The 17,901-nt window shown below is 46.0% G+C and overlaps 1 protein-coding gene across 5 annotated transcripts in view; it reads left to right on the forward strand.

Moving 5' to 3' along the window:
• Positions 1–17,901, forward strand: part of SLC4A11 (solute carrier family 4 member 11) — a 171,452-nt gene that overhangs the window by 88,385 nt on the left and 65,166 nt on the right. For 4 of the 5 annotated variants that reach the window (XM_063925343.1, XM_063925345.1, XM_063925347.1 and 1 more), the window contains exons 4-5: positions 8,219–8,265; positions 11,419–11,650. In XM_063925343.1, the coding sequence (XP_063781413.1) occupies positions 8,219–8,265; positions 11,419–11,650 (279 nt within the window). The remainder of the gene's footprint in view (positions 1–8,218; positions 8,266–11,418; positions 11,651–17,901) is intronic. The other variant, XM_063925344.1, reaches the window with a different exon arrangement.

A 17,901-nucleotide genomic window follows, 5' to 3' on the forward strand; every position in this document is an offset into this window, starting at 1 on the left:
ACATACAGTTATATGGCGGCTGTAGCGACAGACTGTTCCTCTGCGTTATACACATAGAGTTATATGGCGGCTGTAGTGTCAGACTGTTCCTCTGCGTTATACACATACAGTTATATGGCGGCTGTAGTGTCAGATTGTTCCTCTGCGTTATACACATACAGTTATATGGCGGCTGTAGTGTCAGACTGTTCCTCTGCGTTATACACATACAGTTATATGGCGGCTGTAGTGTCAGATTGTTCCTCTGCGTTATACACATACAGTTATATGGCGGCTGTAGTGTCAGACTGTTCCTCTGCGTTATACACATACAGTTATATGGCGGCTGTAGTGTCAGACTGTTCCTCTGCGTTATACACATACAGTTATATGGCGGCTGTAGTGTCAGACTGTTCCTCTGCGTTATACACATACAGTTATATGGCGGCTGTAGCGTCAGACTGTTCCTCTGCGTTATACACGTACAGTTATATGGCGGCTGTAGCCTCAGACTGTTCCTCTGCGTTATACACATACAGTTATATGGCGGCAGTAGTGTCAGACTGTTCCTCTGCGTTATACACATACAGTTATATGGCGGCTGTAGTGTCAGACCGTTCCTCTGCGTTATACACATACAGTTATATGGCCGCTGTAGTGTCAGACCGTTCCTCTGCGTTATACACATACAGTTATATGGCGGCTGTAGCCTCAGACTGTTCCTCTGCGTTATACACATACAGTTATATGGCCGCTGTAGTGTCAGACTGTTCCTCTGCGTTATACACATACAGTTATATGGCGGCTGTAGTGTCAGACTGTTCCTCTGCGTTATACACATACAGTTATATGGCGGCTGTAGTGTCAGACTGTTCCTCTGCGTTATACACATACAGTTATATGGCGGCTGTAGTGTCAGACTGTTCCTCTGCGTTATACACATACAGTTATATGGCCGCTGTAGTGTCAGACTGTTCCTCTGCGTTATACACATACAGTTATATGGCCGCTGTAGCGACAGACTGTTCCTCTGCGTTATACACATACAGTTATATGGCCGCTGTAGTGTCAGACTGTTCCTCTGCGTTATACACATACAGTTATATGGCGGCTGTAGCCTCAGACTGTTCCTCTGCGTTATACACATACAGTTATATGGCCGCTGTATCCTCAGACTGTCCCTCTGCGTTATACACATACAGTTATATGGCGGCTGTAGTGTCAGGCTGTTCCTCTGTGCGTTATACACATACAGTTATATGGCGGCTGTAGCGTCAGACTGTTCCTCTGCGTTATACACATACAGTTATATGGCGGCTGTAGTGTCAGACTGTTCCTCTGCGTTATACACATACAGTTATATGGCGGCTGTAGCGACAGACTGTTCCTCTGCGTTATACACATACAGTTATATGGCGGCTGTAGCCTCAGACTGTTCCTCTGCGTTATACACGTACAGTTATATGGCGGCTGTAGCCTCCGACTGTTCCTCTGCGTTATACACATACAGTTATATGGCGGCTGTATCCTCAGACTGTCCCTCTGCGTTATACACATACAGTTATATGGCGGCTGTAGCCTCAGACTGTTCCTCTGCGTTATACACATACAGTTATATGGCCGCTGTAGCGACAGACTGTTCCTCTGCGTTATACACATACAGTTATATGGCGGCTGTAGCCTCAGACTGTTCCTCTGCGTTATACACATACAGTTATATGGCGGCTGTATCCTCAGACTGTCCCTCTGCGTTATACACATACAGTTATATGGCGGCTGTAGTGTCAGGCTGTTCCTCTGTGCGTTATACACATACAGTTATATGGCGGCTGTAGCGTCAGACTGTTCCTCTGCGTTATACACATACAGTTATATGGCGGCTGTAGTGTCAGACTGTTCCTCTGCGTTATACACATACAGTTATATGGCGGCTGTAGCCTCAGACTGTTCCTCTGCGTTATACACGTACAGTTATATGGCGGCTGTAGCCTCAGACTGTTCCTCTGCGTTATACACGTACAGTTATATGGCGGCTGTAGCCTCAGACTGTTCCTCTGCGTTATACACATACAGTTATATGGCGGCTGTATCCTCAGACTGTCCCTCTGCGTTATACACATACAGTTATATGGCCGCTGTAGTGTCAGACTGTTCCTCTGCGTTATACACATACAGTTATATGGCGGCTGTAGCGACAGACTGTTCCTCTGCGTTATACACATACAGTTATATGGCGGCTGTAGCCTCAGACTGTTCCTCTGCGTTATACACGTACAGTTATATGGCGGCTGTAGCCTCAGACTGTTCCTCTGCGTTATACACGTACAGTTATATGGCGGCTGTATCCTCAGACTGTCCCTCTGCGTTATACACATACAGTTATATGGCGGCTGTAGCGTCAGACTGTTCCTCTGCGTTATACACATACAGTTATATGGCCGCTGTAGCGACAGACTGTTCCTCTGCGTTATACACATACAGTTATATGGCGGCTGTAGCGTCAGACTGTTCCTCTGCGTTATACACATACAGTTATATGGCGGCTGTAGTGACAGACTGTTCCTCTGCGTTATACACATACAGTTATATGGCGGCTGTATCCTCAGACTGTTCCTCTGCGTTATACACATACAGTTATATGGCGGCTGTAGTGTCAGACTGTTCCTCTGCGTTATACACATACAGTTATATGGCGGCTGTAGCGTCAGACTGTTCCTCTGCGTTCTACACATACAGTTATATGGCCGCTGTAGCGACAGACTGTTCCTCTGCGTTATACACATACAGTTATATGGCGGCTGTAGCGTCAGACTGTTCCTCTGCGTTATACACATACAGTTATATGGCGGCTGTAGCGTCAGACTGTTCCTCTGCGTTATACACGTACAGTTATATGGCGGCTGTAGCGACAGACTGTTCCTCTGCGTTATACACATACAGTTATATGGCGGCTGTAGTGTCAGACTGTTCCTCTGCGTTATACACATACAGTTATATGGCGGCTGTATCCTCAGACTGTTCCTCTGCGTTATACACATACAGCTATATGGCGGCTGTAGTGTCAGACTGTTCCTCTGCGTTATACACATACAGTTATATGGCGGCTGTAGCGACAGACTGTTCCTCTGCGTTATACACATACAGTTATATGGCGGCTGTAGTGTCAGACTGTTCCTCTGCGTTATACACATACAGTTTATATGGCGGCTGTAGCGACAGACTGTTCCTCTGCGTTATACACATACAGTTATATGGCGGCTGTAGTGTCAGACTGTTCCTCTGCGTTATACACATACAGTTATATGGCGGCTGTAGTGTCAGACTGTTCCTCTGCGTTATACACGTACAGTTATATGGCCGCTGTAGTGTCAGACTGTTCCTCTGCGTTATACACGTACAGTTATATGGCGGCTGTAGTGTCAGACTGTTCCTCTGCGTTATACACATACAGTTATATGGCGGCTGTAGTGTCAGACTGTTCCTCTGCGTTATACACATACAGTTATATGGCGGCTGTAGTGTCAGACTGTTCCTCTGCGTTATACACATACAGTTATATGGCCGCTGTAGCGACAGACTGTTCCTCTGCGTTATACACATACAGTTATATGGCGGCTGTAGTGTCAGACTGTTCCTCTGCGTTATACACATACAGTTATATGGCCGCTGTAGTGTCAGACTGTTCCTCTGCGTTATACACATACAGTTATATGGCGACTGTAGCCTCAGACTGTTCCTCTGCGTTATACACATACAGTTTTGTGGCGGCTGTATCCTCAGACTGTCCCTCTGCGTTATACACATACAGTTATATGGCGGCTGTAGTGTCAGACTGTTCCTCTGCGTTATACACATACAGTTATATGGTGGCTGTAGTGTCAGACTGTTCCTCTGCGTTATACACATACAGTTATATGGCCGCTGTAGCGACAGACTGTTCCTCTGCGTTATACACATACAGTTATATGGCGGCTGTATCCTCAGACTGTCCCTCTGCGTTATACACATACAGTTATATGGCGGCTGTAGCGTCAGACTATTCCTCTGCGTTATACACATACAGTTATATGGCGGCTGTAGTGTCAGACTGTTCCTCTGCGTTATACACATACAGTTATATGGCGGCTGTAGTGTCAGACTGTTCCTCTGCGTTATACACATACAGTTATATGGCGGCTGTAGTGTCAGACTGTTCCTCTGCGTTATACACATACAGTTATATGGCGGCTGTAGTGTCAGACTGTTCCTCTGCGTTATACACATACAGTTATATGGCGGCTGTAGTGTCAGACTGTTCCTCTGCGTTATACACATACAGTTATATGGCGGCTGTAGTGTCAGACTGTTCCTCTGCGTTATACACATACAGTTATATGGCGGCTGTAGTGTCAGACTGTTCCTCTGCGTTATACACGTACAGTTATATGGCGGCTGTATCCTCAGACTGTTCCTCTGCGTTATACACATACAGCTATATGGCGGCTGTAGTGTCAGACTGTTCCTCTGCGTTATACACATACAGTTATATGGCGGCTGTAGTGTCAGACTGTTCCTCTGCGTTATACACATACAGTTATATGGCGGCTGTAGCGTCAGACTGTTCCTCTGCGTTATACACATACAGTTATATGGCGGCTGTAGCGTCAGACTGTTCCTCTGCGTTATACACGTACAGTTATATGGCGGCTGTAGCGACAGACTGTTCCTCTGCGTTATACACATACAGTTATATGGCGGCTGTAGCCTCAGACTGTTCATCTGCGTTATACACATACAGTTATATGGCGGCTGTAGTGTCAGACTGTTCCTCTGCGTTATACACATACAGTTATATGGCGGCTGTATCCTCAGACTGTCCCTCTGCGTTATACACATACAGTTATATGGCGGCTGTAGCCTCAGACTGTTCCTCTGCGTTATACACATACAGTTATATGGCGGCTGTAGCCTCAGACTGTTCCTCTGCGTTATACACATACAGTTATATGGCGGCTGTAGCGACAGACTGTTCCTCTGCGTTATACACATACAGTTATATGGCGGCTGTAGTGTCAGACTGTTCCTCTGCGTTATACACATACAGTTATATGGCGGCTGTAGTGTCAGACTGTTCCTCTGCGTTATACACATACAGTTATATGGCGGCTGTAGTGTCAGACTGTTCCTCTGCGTTATACACATACAGTTATATGGCGGCTGTAGCGACAGACTGTTCCTCTGCGTTATACACATACAGTTATATGGCGGCTGTAGTGTCAGACTGTTCCTCTGCGTTATACACATACAGTTATATGGCGGCTGTAGCGACAGACTGTTCCTCTGCGTTATACACGTACAGTTATATGGCGGCTGTAGTGTCAGACTGTTCCTCTGCGTTATACACATACAGTTATATGGCGGCTGTAGCGTCAGACTGTTCCTCTGCGTTATACACATACAGTTATATGGCGGCTGTAGCGACAGACTCTTCCTCTGCGTTATACACATACAGTTATATGGCGGCTGTAGCCTAAGACTGTTCCTCTGCGTTATACACTTAGCAGTAATTGTGCTGTGAAACTTGTCTTGCGTTATACGCGTGTTTATAGGGATCACCTGCCTACCTAAGTGCTGCCATACATTAGGAGCACCTATCCACAGATCCACCTGTGTCCTTACTTCTGTGCCAAGTTACCCCGCCCGCAGTCGCCTTCGTGTGTGGGAGCTCTTATCGCGGCAGCCATCAGAGATCCCCGTGCTGCTCTGCGAGCGTGCTTCCTGGCGCTCTTACTCACCTGCCAGGCCAGCGTGACAAATACGATGCACATTCTCTGATTTGCCTGCGGTGAGGTGGATGAGACGGGTTCAGCGAGGCCTCGCTGCTATTCCACAGAGGAATTCTGGGTGGTGTGGGGCTCAGGAGTGCTGCGACGGTCTCTGCTCTGCGGAATGTCGTTGGAATGCTGCCATTGTGTTGTGTGACAATGTGTCAGCGTGCAGATATTTGTACAAGGCGCTGGACTATTACTACATACCTTGTTTTTTCTCAGCACTGGCCGTGTAACACTTCCCAATCATATACAGCATTGTGGGCAATAAAGTGCCACCATTGCCAAATTATAGGGCATGCTTGCAGATGATCCAGTATTAGGGAAACTGTTTCCTAGGGATGTTGCCGATAGCAACCAATCAGATTCTACTTATCATTTATCTAGCACCTTCTAGAAGATAATACCTGGGATCTGATTGGTTGCTATGGGCAACACCCCATTTTGAATAGAATTCCCATCTTAGTAAATTTACCCCTTCGTATCTGGGTAGTAGGACCCTATAGCCAGACATCAGGAAACGGAGGATTATCCTTAAAGAACCACTCCGTCATCTCTATACTTGGACGTGCAAAATATTGTCATTGCTGCGTCAAGTGACTGCCTATAATTACCGGCGTGTGCGTATACGTGAAAGATGTTGTATGAGGTCTAACTTAATAATGAAGGAAGAGCCAATGTCCTTGCATTGAAAGCCATGGTTGCTAAGCAGTCAGGAGTAAACATGGCTGCAGCATTGCAGTTGCCTAGCAACATGATCCTTGATGTGCATGCTCGCACTGGAATTAAATCAAGAATTCCGGTGTACAACAAAGCACCTGTATGGGTATTGGTCACACTTATCTGGCTAACCTGAGCGGGAATATCTCCCCTTCCATTCATTGTAGCCATTATTATATTCTGTCATGTGACTGGTAATGATGGATTATATTGCGTCTGTCAGCGCTCTATGTAGGTATGTGTGATTGGTCCACTGCGATATGTACAATATGCATTATTCATTACTAGTTGGAAAAAAGAAAGCGAAAATAATGGTAATACACCATAAATGGCCCCATGCTTCAGCCAGTAGTGTTAGAGCACCCATTAAAATGGCCCTCCGACTCCATGAGTTGTCTGTATGATATTGGTCACTTCTGGTTTATGGATGAAATTGTTCAAAATGTAAGATTCATGCTCTACAGGAATATGCACCAGTCTATGTGTATACTGCTTGTTCCGCTCGTTGAGGGGATGAATTATAGAGGCGCCCACAGCTACATATGCGGCTGCATTTAGAAAAGGAGATATTTGCTAATGGAGTGCCAGTACGACTATGCGTCTGTCTGCATGCGTATACATCACACCATAGTGTTCACCCAAGTGCGCTGGTCACTACGGAGGGCACAGTTTCATTTTAAAAGGCAAAATTTTGGATGAGACGCGTTGCTACAGCTATTATGAATTGCGGGCACTGATGTGTGGCATAGAATCATATATAATATATCGTTCCCATTCAATCCCCCAATGCCCAACAGACCACCTCACATGCCCCGTCAATGCCTCTCAGACCAACCCTCAGGCCCTGTCTCCTCCCCCACATGCCATCAGACCACATCATATGTCCCTGCAATGCCCATCAGACCAAGCAACATGCCCCTTCATGGCCCAACAAACCACCTCACATGCCCCGCCAAGCCTCTCAGGCCACGTCTCCTCCCCACATGCCATCGGACCACATCGTATGCCCCTGCAATGCCCATCAGACCAAGAAACATGCCTTTCAGGGCCAAACAGGGCCCACCCTGGTCACCCCACATGCCCCTTCAGTACTCCCCACATGCCAACAGATCACCCCACATATCCCCTTTAGTGCTTCTCCGTATTCCCATCTCGAGATCAAATCACATCATATGCCCCTGCAATGCCCATCAGACCAAGCAACATGCCCTTTCATTGCCTCCTGGTCCATCCCACATGCCCCTTCAGTACTCCCCACATGCCATCAGCGCCCTGCTTATCCTGCCTAGCAGGAACAACAGCACCACCCACTGTTTTCTGCTTGCAAGCGCAGCTGTTGTCACTCGTGCTGCCGCTTACACCTACCTTTGGCTTGGTGCAAGAGTTCCGCCTGATATAGGTGACTGTTTAGCATCTGCACGTTTCAGAATAGGACCCAACTCTGGATGTGTGCCCACATCACTCCCAGGATACTCCTGGGAGACGGCGCATACCCAGTTTACACTCAGAAATACCCATTTCACGTATGGAGAGAAATCACCTAGAGATGCACAATGATGCGTATGTTCACTACAGTTTGCGGGAATTCTGTAGTTGCCGCCATATTCGGAGCTGCGTTGTGAATCAGAATCGGCCCCTGAATCGGGAGAGAGATTGTCACACGAATGTTTGTGAAATTTGCACGTTCTTATTTTGTTTTGTATTCGTTTCAGCAGAAAATGAGAGCTCCGGTTGCGTATTGCTGCATACATCACGGAAAGTAAGTAACGTTTTATTACACGACCCCTTGTTGTGTACATTATTTATAGCCTGTCTGATTAACACTTTATAAAGGAGTTTTTTTTATCCAAAAAATAAAGTCGTATCATCATTTTCAGCCATATTAGTTTTGTTGTTGAACAGAACCAGTAAGAATCTTCAGCTGAACTACAATTCCCAGCAAGTACCAGTTGTAAAATGTTCTGTTGCCTACCTGTGCTTGCAGGGTTAGCGCCTAGTGGCATTCATTAGTTATATCGGTTTAATGCTGTGATATTGTTAGGAAACCACTTTGCACTGCCAGTTACTGCTGGATTAAAGGTTCTTGTCGCAACAAAAACCACCTGGACACACACACAACACCTCATCTTTCTAAAACAGTCTAACACCCCTAATAGTTCACTCTATTATACACAAGACATTGCCTCCACTGTTCCAAAATTCCATGTCAAATTGTAGCGATCTACAAACCAAACCTACAGTATCTGACATTTAAGAACACACAGACAGTACATTATTGAATTGGATTTAATGTGACAGAAAGTCACAATGCTTGCTTGAATAAAAATTATGTTAACACATTAACATCCAAAGCTATAAATGCAAAACAGTTTATTAACATAAAGCTCAAATAAAACCTAGAAACAGGTAGACCATGTTCATTTACTCTATGTAGTCTTCCACCTGGAAAAGGCATGAATGTGGAATGTTCTCCGTAGCAGACTGAACCCCCCAAAAATGATACATTTAAAGATATCTCCCAGTGTTAACTTTTTTCTTCTTCGCCCAAGAAAGCACGTGACCTCACTCGCACCAGTTTTTATTACCTTATGGTCCAACAATTCTATTAACGACTCCCAATTAAATACCATAACTCCTTTCCTACGATAGTTCCTAAATGAAACATTGTATAATTTTCTGCACATATAGATGTGAAATATAATTGTTATATTACGTCATCATATACTGTATACCTTATGGGACATTTATGTACAGTTGACACGTTTTCTCCTTTCAGAGACTACAAATGTATACAGAGATCTTCCTAAGCATGTTTTAGGGAGAAGTATTGCTCTAATCATTTCTGTTTGTATATAAGGAATGTATACTGAATTTGAATTCTAAATATATGGTCCTTTCTGGCCTCTAGCCAAACTTTGATGGTGCTTTGTGCGGTAAGAATGGTTAATTTCCCCTGTGATCAGGGCTATCCCCGTATAACCAATCATGGTAATGTGACGGAAAGCAGACCTCTGAAATATTTCCTCCTCTTCCATCAAAATACATTAACCCCTTGTTTTGCTGGTGACTGTTTTGACTAAATGAACTCCTAAGCGTATATAATGGCAACATTTACATTCTTTTTGTAATAAACCTTTTTAGGCTAAAATCACAATGATACTACTTCCTCTTTCTGTCAGGACACACTTGTAAAAGAATGATGCTTTAGTTGTTGTGATGTTGCTAAAAGCAAACGGATTGTAACCCTGCCACATATACTCCTGCACGGTTTGGTGTGATATGATGAGCAATATAACAAAGCAATGAGGAAGGTTAGTCAGATGCTTGGCTACATTGGGAGAGGAATCAGCAGCAGAAAGAAAGAAGTAATAAAACCACTGTATAGGTCATTGGTACGGCCTCTACTAGAATACTGTGTTCAATTCTGGAGGCCATATCTTCAGAATGATATTAATACATTCGAGACTGTACAAAGAAGGGCAACTTGGCCTACATCACAAAACATACCCAGAAAGACTAAAAAAATCTCAATATGTATAGTTTGGAGCAAAGAAGGGAAAGGGGGGACATGAGAGAAACTTTCAAATACTGTATATCAAGGGTTCTAACAAGGTGCAGAAGAGAAATATTCTCCAAATTAAGAGAAGCAATAGGACACGAGGACATGCACTGAGACTGGAGGGGGGGAGGTTCAGGGAAACTCTGAGGAAAAATTACTTCACAGAAGGGGTTGTGGACAAGTGGAATAGCCTCCCGTCAGAGGTGGTAGAGGTACAAATAAGGAACAAGTAAGGTTTGAGATAAAAATATGGTTAAAAAAAAGGTGCAGACTAGATGGGCCAAGTGGTTCTTATCTGCCGTCACATTCTATGTTTCTGTGATGACATCACACATTTAGCAATTGGGGTGGTGGCCATGTGACTTGGTTTTCTGCGGAAGAGCCCACACGTCCAGTGGCTGGTCATTCAGTTAATGTCTCCGGCCTGATCTCTTTACTCTTTTCCGTGGCCTATGCTATCTGATGAGCGAGAAAATGAGGAACTTGCGCAAAATATAGTTTTAGGGAATGTTTGCTTTGAATTTAATTACGTTGCATTGGAAAACATGCTTTTCATTTTGGTACAGGTTTAATTACTGCGAGTTGGCTTATATTACATAGTTTTTTTGTGTTTATTGAAGTCCTGCCTTTATGGGAGGAATTCCAATGAGTGATCAGCGGGAATACGGGTAACTGTGATGGCACATTTCGGTCCGTATTACTCATACCCGTCTCGCTGGGGTAATATAAATTAACTCCTCTCAAGCGCTGAACGAAACACATATAAGACACGTCCCTGTTTGAGTGACACCTGTAATGAGTGCAACAGTGTTCCTTCTCTTCGTTAACTTGTTGATGTTACATCGCAGACGATTGTTTCACCACAAGTTGTGTAGAATTATTGTTTTTTTACTTCAGTTCTCTCTAGTCGGTTACCCTTAAGACGCGTGATCTTTGGAATGTGGAATTCGAGTTAATAAAAGCCATTTACATATACCAAGGAATCTAAGGCAGCGCTTACTCCCTACGTACACATTTCTGCATATTAAAAGATGCTTTGCTGCTGATGGATTGCTTTGTCATTTACATATGGTGATACAGCTAGCGGCAGTAAGCTGAGATATGCAGGTGTTGGCGTGCTGACATTTGCTAACCTACGCCGACGTTTGTCCTTTCTGAAATATAGAAAGATGAACATATTAAAAGTTCAGTATATAATCCTTATATGAGACACAGCAGCTCCAAGCAACGATTCCCCCTGGTACATGTTTAGGAAGATCTCCTATATACATTCAGTAGCAAAGCACCAACGTTAACAACATGTGAAACTGTCTCTAAGATCGCTCTTTTTTTTTTTTTTTTTTCTTTACACAGTATCTAAAATTAAAGAACTTTGAGGAGGAGGTGAGAGCTCACCGGGACCTGGACACCTTCCTCGCCAAAGCCAGCATCATCCTGGACGAGGCGGCCACCTCCCTGGACGACGTCCTGCGGGACATGCTCAAGCACTTTGTGGAAGACCCAGAGAACGCTGAGCCCAGCTGCAACTTTGACAAAATCATGAGCACTTTATTCACGGACTCCGGCGCACCGCGGGAAGGCAACGGTGAGAACGTCATTGTGGGCTTTTTCCAATCATCCCCATGACCTGTTACCATTCACCTAGGGTTTTCTTTCATGCATGTGCAGATGTCATTAACTATCTGGGTGCTTGTTTTAATCCAGCATTGTTGTTGGATGCGGCGTTTCATTGAGTAATACGCAGGCCACCGTTTCTGCCTTTATCGCCCATGCAGTCACTGAAGAGTGAGCAACGCTCTTATCTATCGGAGCAGCACTGCTGGTGCAATGGTTAGCATTGCTGCCTCATAGCACTTAGGTCTCGGGTTACATTCCCACCCTTTGGTGTGAAGTTTGTGTGTTCTCCCCTTGTTTGCAGGAGTTTCCTCCGGGTACTTCTGTTTTATCCCACAATCCAAAAACATACAGGTAGGTTAACTGGCTCCTGAAAAAATAAATAAAAAGAATATCCTGTTTGTGTGATTACAGTACAGATTTATCAAGCCTTGGATAGTGGTAAATTGCATGGAGATAAAGTAATCACTCTCCAAGGCTTGATAAATCCGGCCCTACGTGTGATAAATATTCTCTGTGAAGCGCTGCGCAATGTGGTCTTGTACCGTGGAGCGTTGTGACTGTGACGGGGCTGCGTAGTGTCTGTATGCGTGCCCGGCGGGAGCGGGGGCGGGACAGATCAGTACAGTGCGGTCACGTGTTGGGCTACCAGGAGCACGACTCCTGCGCGGATTGCTCATAGTTTGCAGCGTTCCTGGGGTATTGCGCAACATTATATCACTGTATAATAGTCCCTTGTACAGAAATCTGCTTCTCTTGCAGCATTATTTTTTGTTTCTATTACGTCCTTGAGGATGTAAGGGGACACCAAAAGAACCATGGGATATAGACGAATCCGCAGGAGACATGGGCACTTTAAGACTTTCAAAGGGGGCGTGACCTGGCTCCTCCCTCTATATCCCTCCCCAGTCTCAGTTTAGAAAATGTGCCCTGCGAGATGGAGGCACTCGGGGGAGCTATTAGAGTTTCTCTGAAAAGACTTAATGTTGGGTTTTTTATTTTGGGGAGATCTGCTGGCTACAGACTCCCTGCTTCGTGGGAAAGAGGGGAGAGCAGTCTAGACCCACTTCTAATGAGTTTCAGGGCTCTGCTGCTGCTGACAGGATGCCTTCAGCTCCTGAGGGGAGATGAACGCCGGGCTCTCCTGGATGCTCCCTCCCACAGCTTGCCGTCCCCCCTCTTCAAGCCAGAAGTCAGAAGACAGGTGAGTATGTGAGGAAAAGACCTCTTCTCTTCAACAAAGACGGCATATAGAAGTACCGCGCAACGTGATTTGCTCAGTGCGCGCCGGACTGTACACACCGCTGGGTGCAGGGCGCTGGGGGGGGAGCTAAAAATACCTCATAAATAAGGCTGGCATATCTGTACAGTGCCCTGGCACTGCCCGCAAACCCCCGCCAGGATAAACATGTAAAAATAAGCGGGAAGAAGAGCGCCATGTTGGGGGCGGGGCTTCTTCCTCCAGGCTCACTCCTCCAAGCAGCAGCGCTGGTCCTTCCTCACAGCAGCAAGTACCAGGGGCTATAAAACGAGGGGGGGCAGATTATTTACATACATATTATAGCGCTGCAGCTCTGTGACACTTGAGGGTGTTTTCAGACCTGTACTTTGGCGCTGGGGTGTGAGCTGGCTCCTCTCCTTTTGTTCCCTCAGAGGCTTTCTTTTGGGTGCTGTTAGGGAGACAACATGTCTGAGGCAGAATTTTCCTCTCAGGGGGATAATTTATTGGGTACACCAAATGTTTTGGGGGTCCTGTCGGCACCGCCGACTGCTGATTGGTTAACTGCTTTAATTGCTTTAAATGCTAATGTTACTCTATTAAATCAAAAGTTTACTGAATCTGACTCTCAACTGCAGATTTGGAAGAGATCAGTAGATGACGCTTTATTACAAGGGTCACTAAAACGTGGTGTTGACCAATTAGATGACACAGATACCGACACGGACTCTGATACCGGTGCCGATTATGCTGATTCTAGATTACATCCTAAATTGGCTAAGAGTATTCAATATACGATTGTGGCTGCCAAAGACATATTACGTATTGACGAGGACCCCTTTACACCAGAAACGAGGGTCCTTATTTACAAAGAAAAGAGACGCTCGGTTTCTTTTCCTCCTTGTTTTGAACTAAATGACCTTTTTGATGGCATTTGGAATACACCAGATAAGAAATTTCTCATTCCTAATAGGATCAAGGTGGCATACCCCTTTCCCGCAGCGAATAGGGATAAGTGGGAAATACCACCCACAGTAGACAAAGCCCTAGCACGCTTGTCTAAACAGGTAGCGCTCCCTGCGGCTCAGTTGACGACTCTTAAGGAGCCGGCTGATCGTAATAGGAGGCTACTTTAAAAGCTATTTTTACTACCACGGGGACGCAGCTTAGACCGCTTATTGCGTCAGCGTGGGTTAGTAGCGCCATTGTAAAATGGGCTGAAAGTTTATCTGCGGATTTAGATACTCTGGATAGGGATAGCATCCTAGTGACGCTTGGTTATATCAGGGACGCGGCTGCGTACTTGAAAGAGGCTGCAAGAGATGCTGGCCTCCTGGGGGCTAAGGCTAATGCTATGTCAATTGCGGCTAGGCGTGCGCTATGGACTCATCAATGGAATGCTGACGCTGATTCCAAGAAAAATATGGAGTCCCTACCCTTTAAGGGTGGGGAACTGTTTGGTGACGACCTTACTGATTTAGTATCAGTGGCCACAGCGGGTAAATCTACTTATTTACATAATGCTCCTGCGCAACAGAAGAAACCGCACTATCAAATGCAGTCCTTTTGGCCCAATAAATATAGAAAAGGCCGAGGTAACTTCTTCCTCGCTACCAGAGGTAGAGGAAGGGGCAAGAGAACTTCCGCCTCCTCGAGTTCACAAGAGCAGAAGTCCTCCCGTCTTCCGCCAAATCCACCGCATGACGCCGGTTCTCCCTTACAGGAGACCGCACCGGTGGGGGCACGTCTAAGGCTTTTCAGTCAGGTTTGGGTTCGCTCGGACCTGGACCCTTGGGTGTTACAAATTGTGACCCAAAGGTACAAACTGGAATTCCAAGACGTTCCCCCTCGCCTTTTTTCAAATCACCCTTACCAGTTTCGCTTCCAGACAGAGTTCTATTCTGTGGAGCAATACAAAAATTATGTCAAAATCAGGTTGTGATCCCGGTCCCCCGGGCGCAACAAGGGGAAGGGTTTTATTCAAGCCTATTTGTAGTGCCGAAGCCGGATGGCTCGGTACGACCAATCCTCAACCTAAAATCTCTAAATGTTTTCCTGAAGAAATTCAAATTCAAGATGGAGTCTCTCCGAGCGGTGATCACCAGCCTGGAGGAGGGGGAATTCATGGTGTCTTTGGACATAAAGGATGCCTACCTTCATGTTCCCATTTATCCCCCTCATCAGAGTTATCTCCGGTTTGCAATCCAGGATACTCATTACCAATTTCAGACGTTGCCGTTTGGCCTGGCCATGGCTCTGAGGATTTTCACAAAAGTCATGGTAGAAATGATGGTTCTCCTCAGAAAAAGAGGAGTTACAATTATCCCGTACTTGGACAATCTCCTGATAAAGGCGAGGTCCAAGGAAAAACTGGTACAGGACATTGCACTGTCTCTGTCGCTTCTACAACAGCACGGCTGGCTCTTGAACCTGCCGAAATCACACTTAATTCCAACATGGGTATGATTCTGGACACGGTCCAGCAGAGAGTGTTCCTCCCTCCGGAGAAAGCACTGGAAATTCAGAGTTTGGTAAAACTCATTCTGAAACCAACTGTCTCCATTCATCAATGCATTCGATTGCTGGGGAAGATGGTGGCGGCATACGAGGCCCTCCAATTCGGGAGTTTCCATGCCAGAGTGTTTCAGTGGGACCTGTTGGACAAATGGTCCGGATCCCACCTTCATATGCACCGGAGGATAGTTCTATCCCCCAACACCAGAATCTCACTCCTGTGGTGGCTACACAGCTCTCGCCTCTTAGAAGGACGCAGATTCGGGATCCAAGACTGGATCCTAGTGACCAGGGATGCAAGTCTCCGGGGTTGGGGAGCAGTCACACAAGGGGTGACCTTCCAAGGAAGATGGTCAAGTCAGGAAACTCTTCTTCACATAAACGTGCTGGAGTTGAGGGCCATTTACAACGGCCTTCTACAAGCGGAGCATCATCTTCGAAACCGGCCTGTCCAGATCCAATCGGACAATGTGACAGCAGTAGCGTACATAAACCGCCAAGGCGGCACAAAGAGCAGAACAGCAATGGCAGAAGCCACAAGTATTCTTCGCTGGGCAGAGACTCGGGTAAGCGATCTGTCGGCAATTTTCCTTCCGGGAGTGGACAACTGGGAAGCAGATTTCCTCAGCAGACACGATCTACATCCAGGAGAGTGGAGCCTCCATCAGGAGGTCTTCTCCCTACTAACAAATCTATGGGGGGTTCCCCACATAGACATGATGGCGTCCCGCCACAACAAAAAACTACTAAAGTATTGTTCCCGGTCCAGGGACCCTCAGGCGGCGGCAGTGGATGCACTGACGTCACCTTGGGTGTATCCGTCGGTGTACGTTTTCCCTCCGCTTCCTCTCATTCCAGAGGTTCTGAGAATCCTAAGAAAATCACAGATTCCAGCGCTCCTTGTAGTTCCAGACTGGCCAAGGAGAATTTGGTACCCGGATCTTCAGGAGTTGTTAGTCGAAGATCCATGGCCTCTTCCTCTTCGCGAGGATCTGCTGCGGCAGGGGCCATTCGTCTATCAAGACTTACAGCGGCTACGTTTGACGGCATGGCGGTTGAACGCCAGATTTTAGCCCGTAAGGGTATTCCCGATGAAGTCATCCCCACTCTTATCCTTGCTAGGAAGGGTGCAACGTCGAAACACTATCACCGTATTTGGAGGAAATATTTTTCCTGGTGCGAGTCCAAGAAAGCTCCAGTGGAGAAGTTTGACCTTGGACGTTTTCTCCATTTTCTACAAAATGGAGTGGATGCGGGCCTTAAATTAGGCTTTATAAAAGTGCAGATTTCTGCTTTGTCAATTTTCTTTCAGAAACAATTGGCCTCACTTCCTGAGGTGCAGACCTTTGTAAAAAAGGGGTCCTGCACATCCAACCTCATTTTGTGCCACCTGTGGCACCTTGGGATCTTAATGTGGTTTTGACATTCCTAAAATTACATTGGTTTGAACCTTTAAGTAAAGTGGAGTTGAAATTCCTCACTTGGAAGGTTGTCATTTTGTTAGCATTGGCATCCGCAAGGCGGGTGTCTGAATTGGTGGCCTTGTCTCACAAGAGCCCTTATTTGATCTTCCATGAAGATAGGGCAGAATTGAGAACTCGGCAACAATTTCTGCCAAGGGTTGTTTCCTCTTTTCATATTAACCAACCTATTGTGGTGCCAGTGGCTACTGGCACTTTGGCTGAGAAAAAGTCTCTGGATGTCGTCAGAGCTTTGAAAATTTACGTTGCCAGAACGGCTCCAGTTAGAAAAACAGAGTCTCTGTTTGTGCTATATGCTCCCAATAAACTTGGGTATCCTGCTTCCAAGCAGACTATTGCCCGCTGGATATGTCACACGATTCAGCAGGCTCATTCCACGGCATGTTTGCCGTTACCTAAATCGGTAAAAGCCCATTCCACTAGGAAGGTGGGCTCGTCCTGGGCGGCTGCTCGGGGTGTCTCGGCATTACAACTTTGCCGAGCTGCTACTTGGTCGGGGTCAAACACGTTTGCTAAGTTTTACAAGTTTGATACCTTGGCCGATGAAGACCTAAAGTTTGGTCAATCGGTGCTGCAGAGTCATCCGCACTCCCGCCCTTTCTAGAGCTTTGGTATAATCCAATGGTTCTTTTGGTGTCCCCAACATACTCAAGGACGTAATAGAAAACAGGATTTTAATACCTACCGGTAAATCCTTTTCTATAAGTCCGTAGAGGATGTTGGGCGCCCGTCCCAGTGCGTACTGTATCTGCAGTTTAGTTCTGGTTACACACAGGTTGTGTTATGGTTTCTTCAGCTTGATGCTGAATTTTGTTCATGTCCGTTGGCATGTGTTCAGTTGAATGCCATGTTATTCGGCATGTTTATGGCGTGAGCTGGTATGATGCTCACCTTGTTGTTAATTCCTTTCCTCAAAATGTCCATCTCTCCGGGCACAGTTCCAAACTGAGTCTGGGGAGGGATATAGAGGGAGGAGCCAGGTCACGCCCCCTTTGAAAGTCTTAAAGT

This window comes from Pseudophryne corroboree, chromosome 1, assembly GCF_028390025.1.
Source record: "Pseudophryne corroboree isolate aPseCor3 chromosome 1, aPseCor3.hap2, whole genome shotgun sequence".
In the NCBI taxonomy this organism is placed as follows: Eukaryota; Metazoa; Chordata; class Amphibia; order Anura; family Myobatrachidae; genus Pseudophryne; species Pseudophryne corroboree.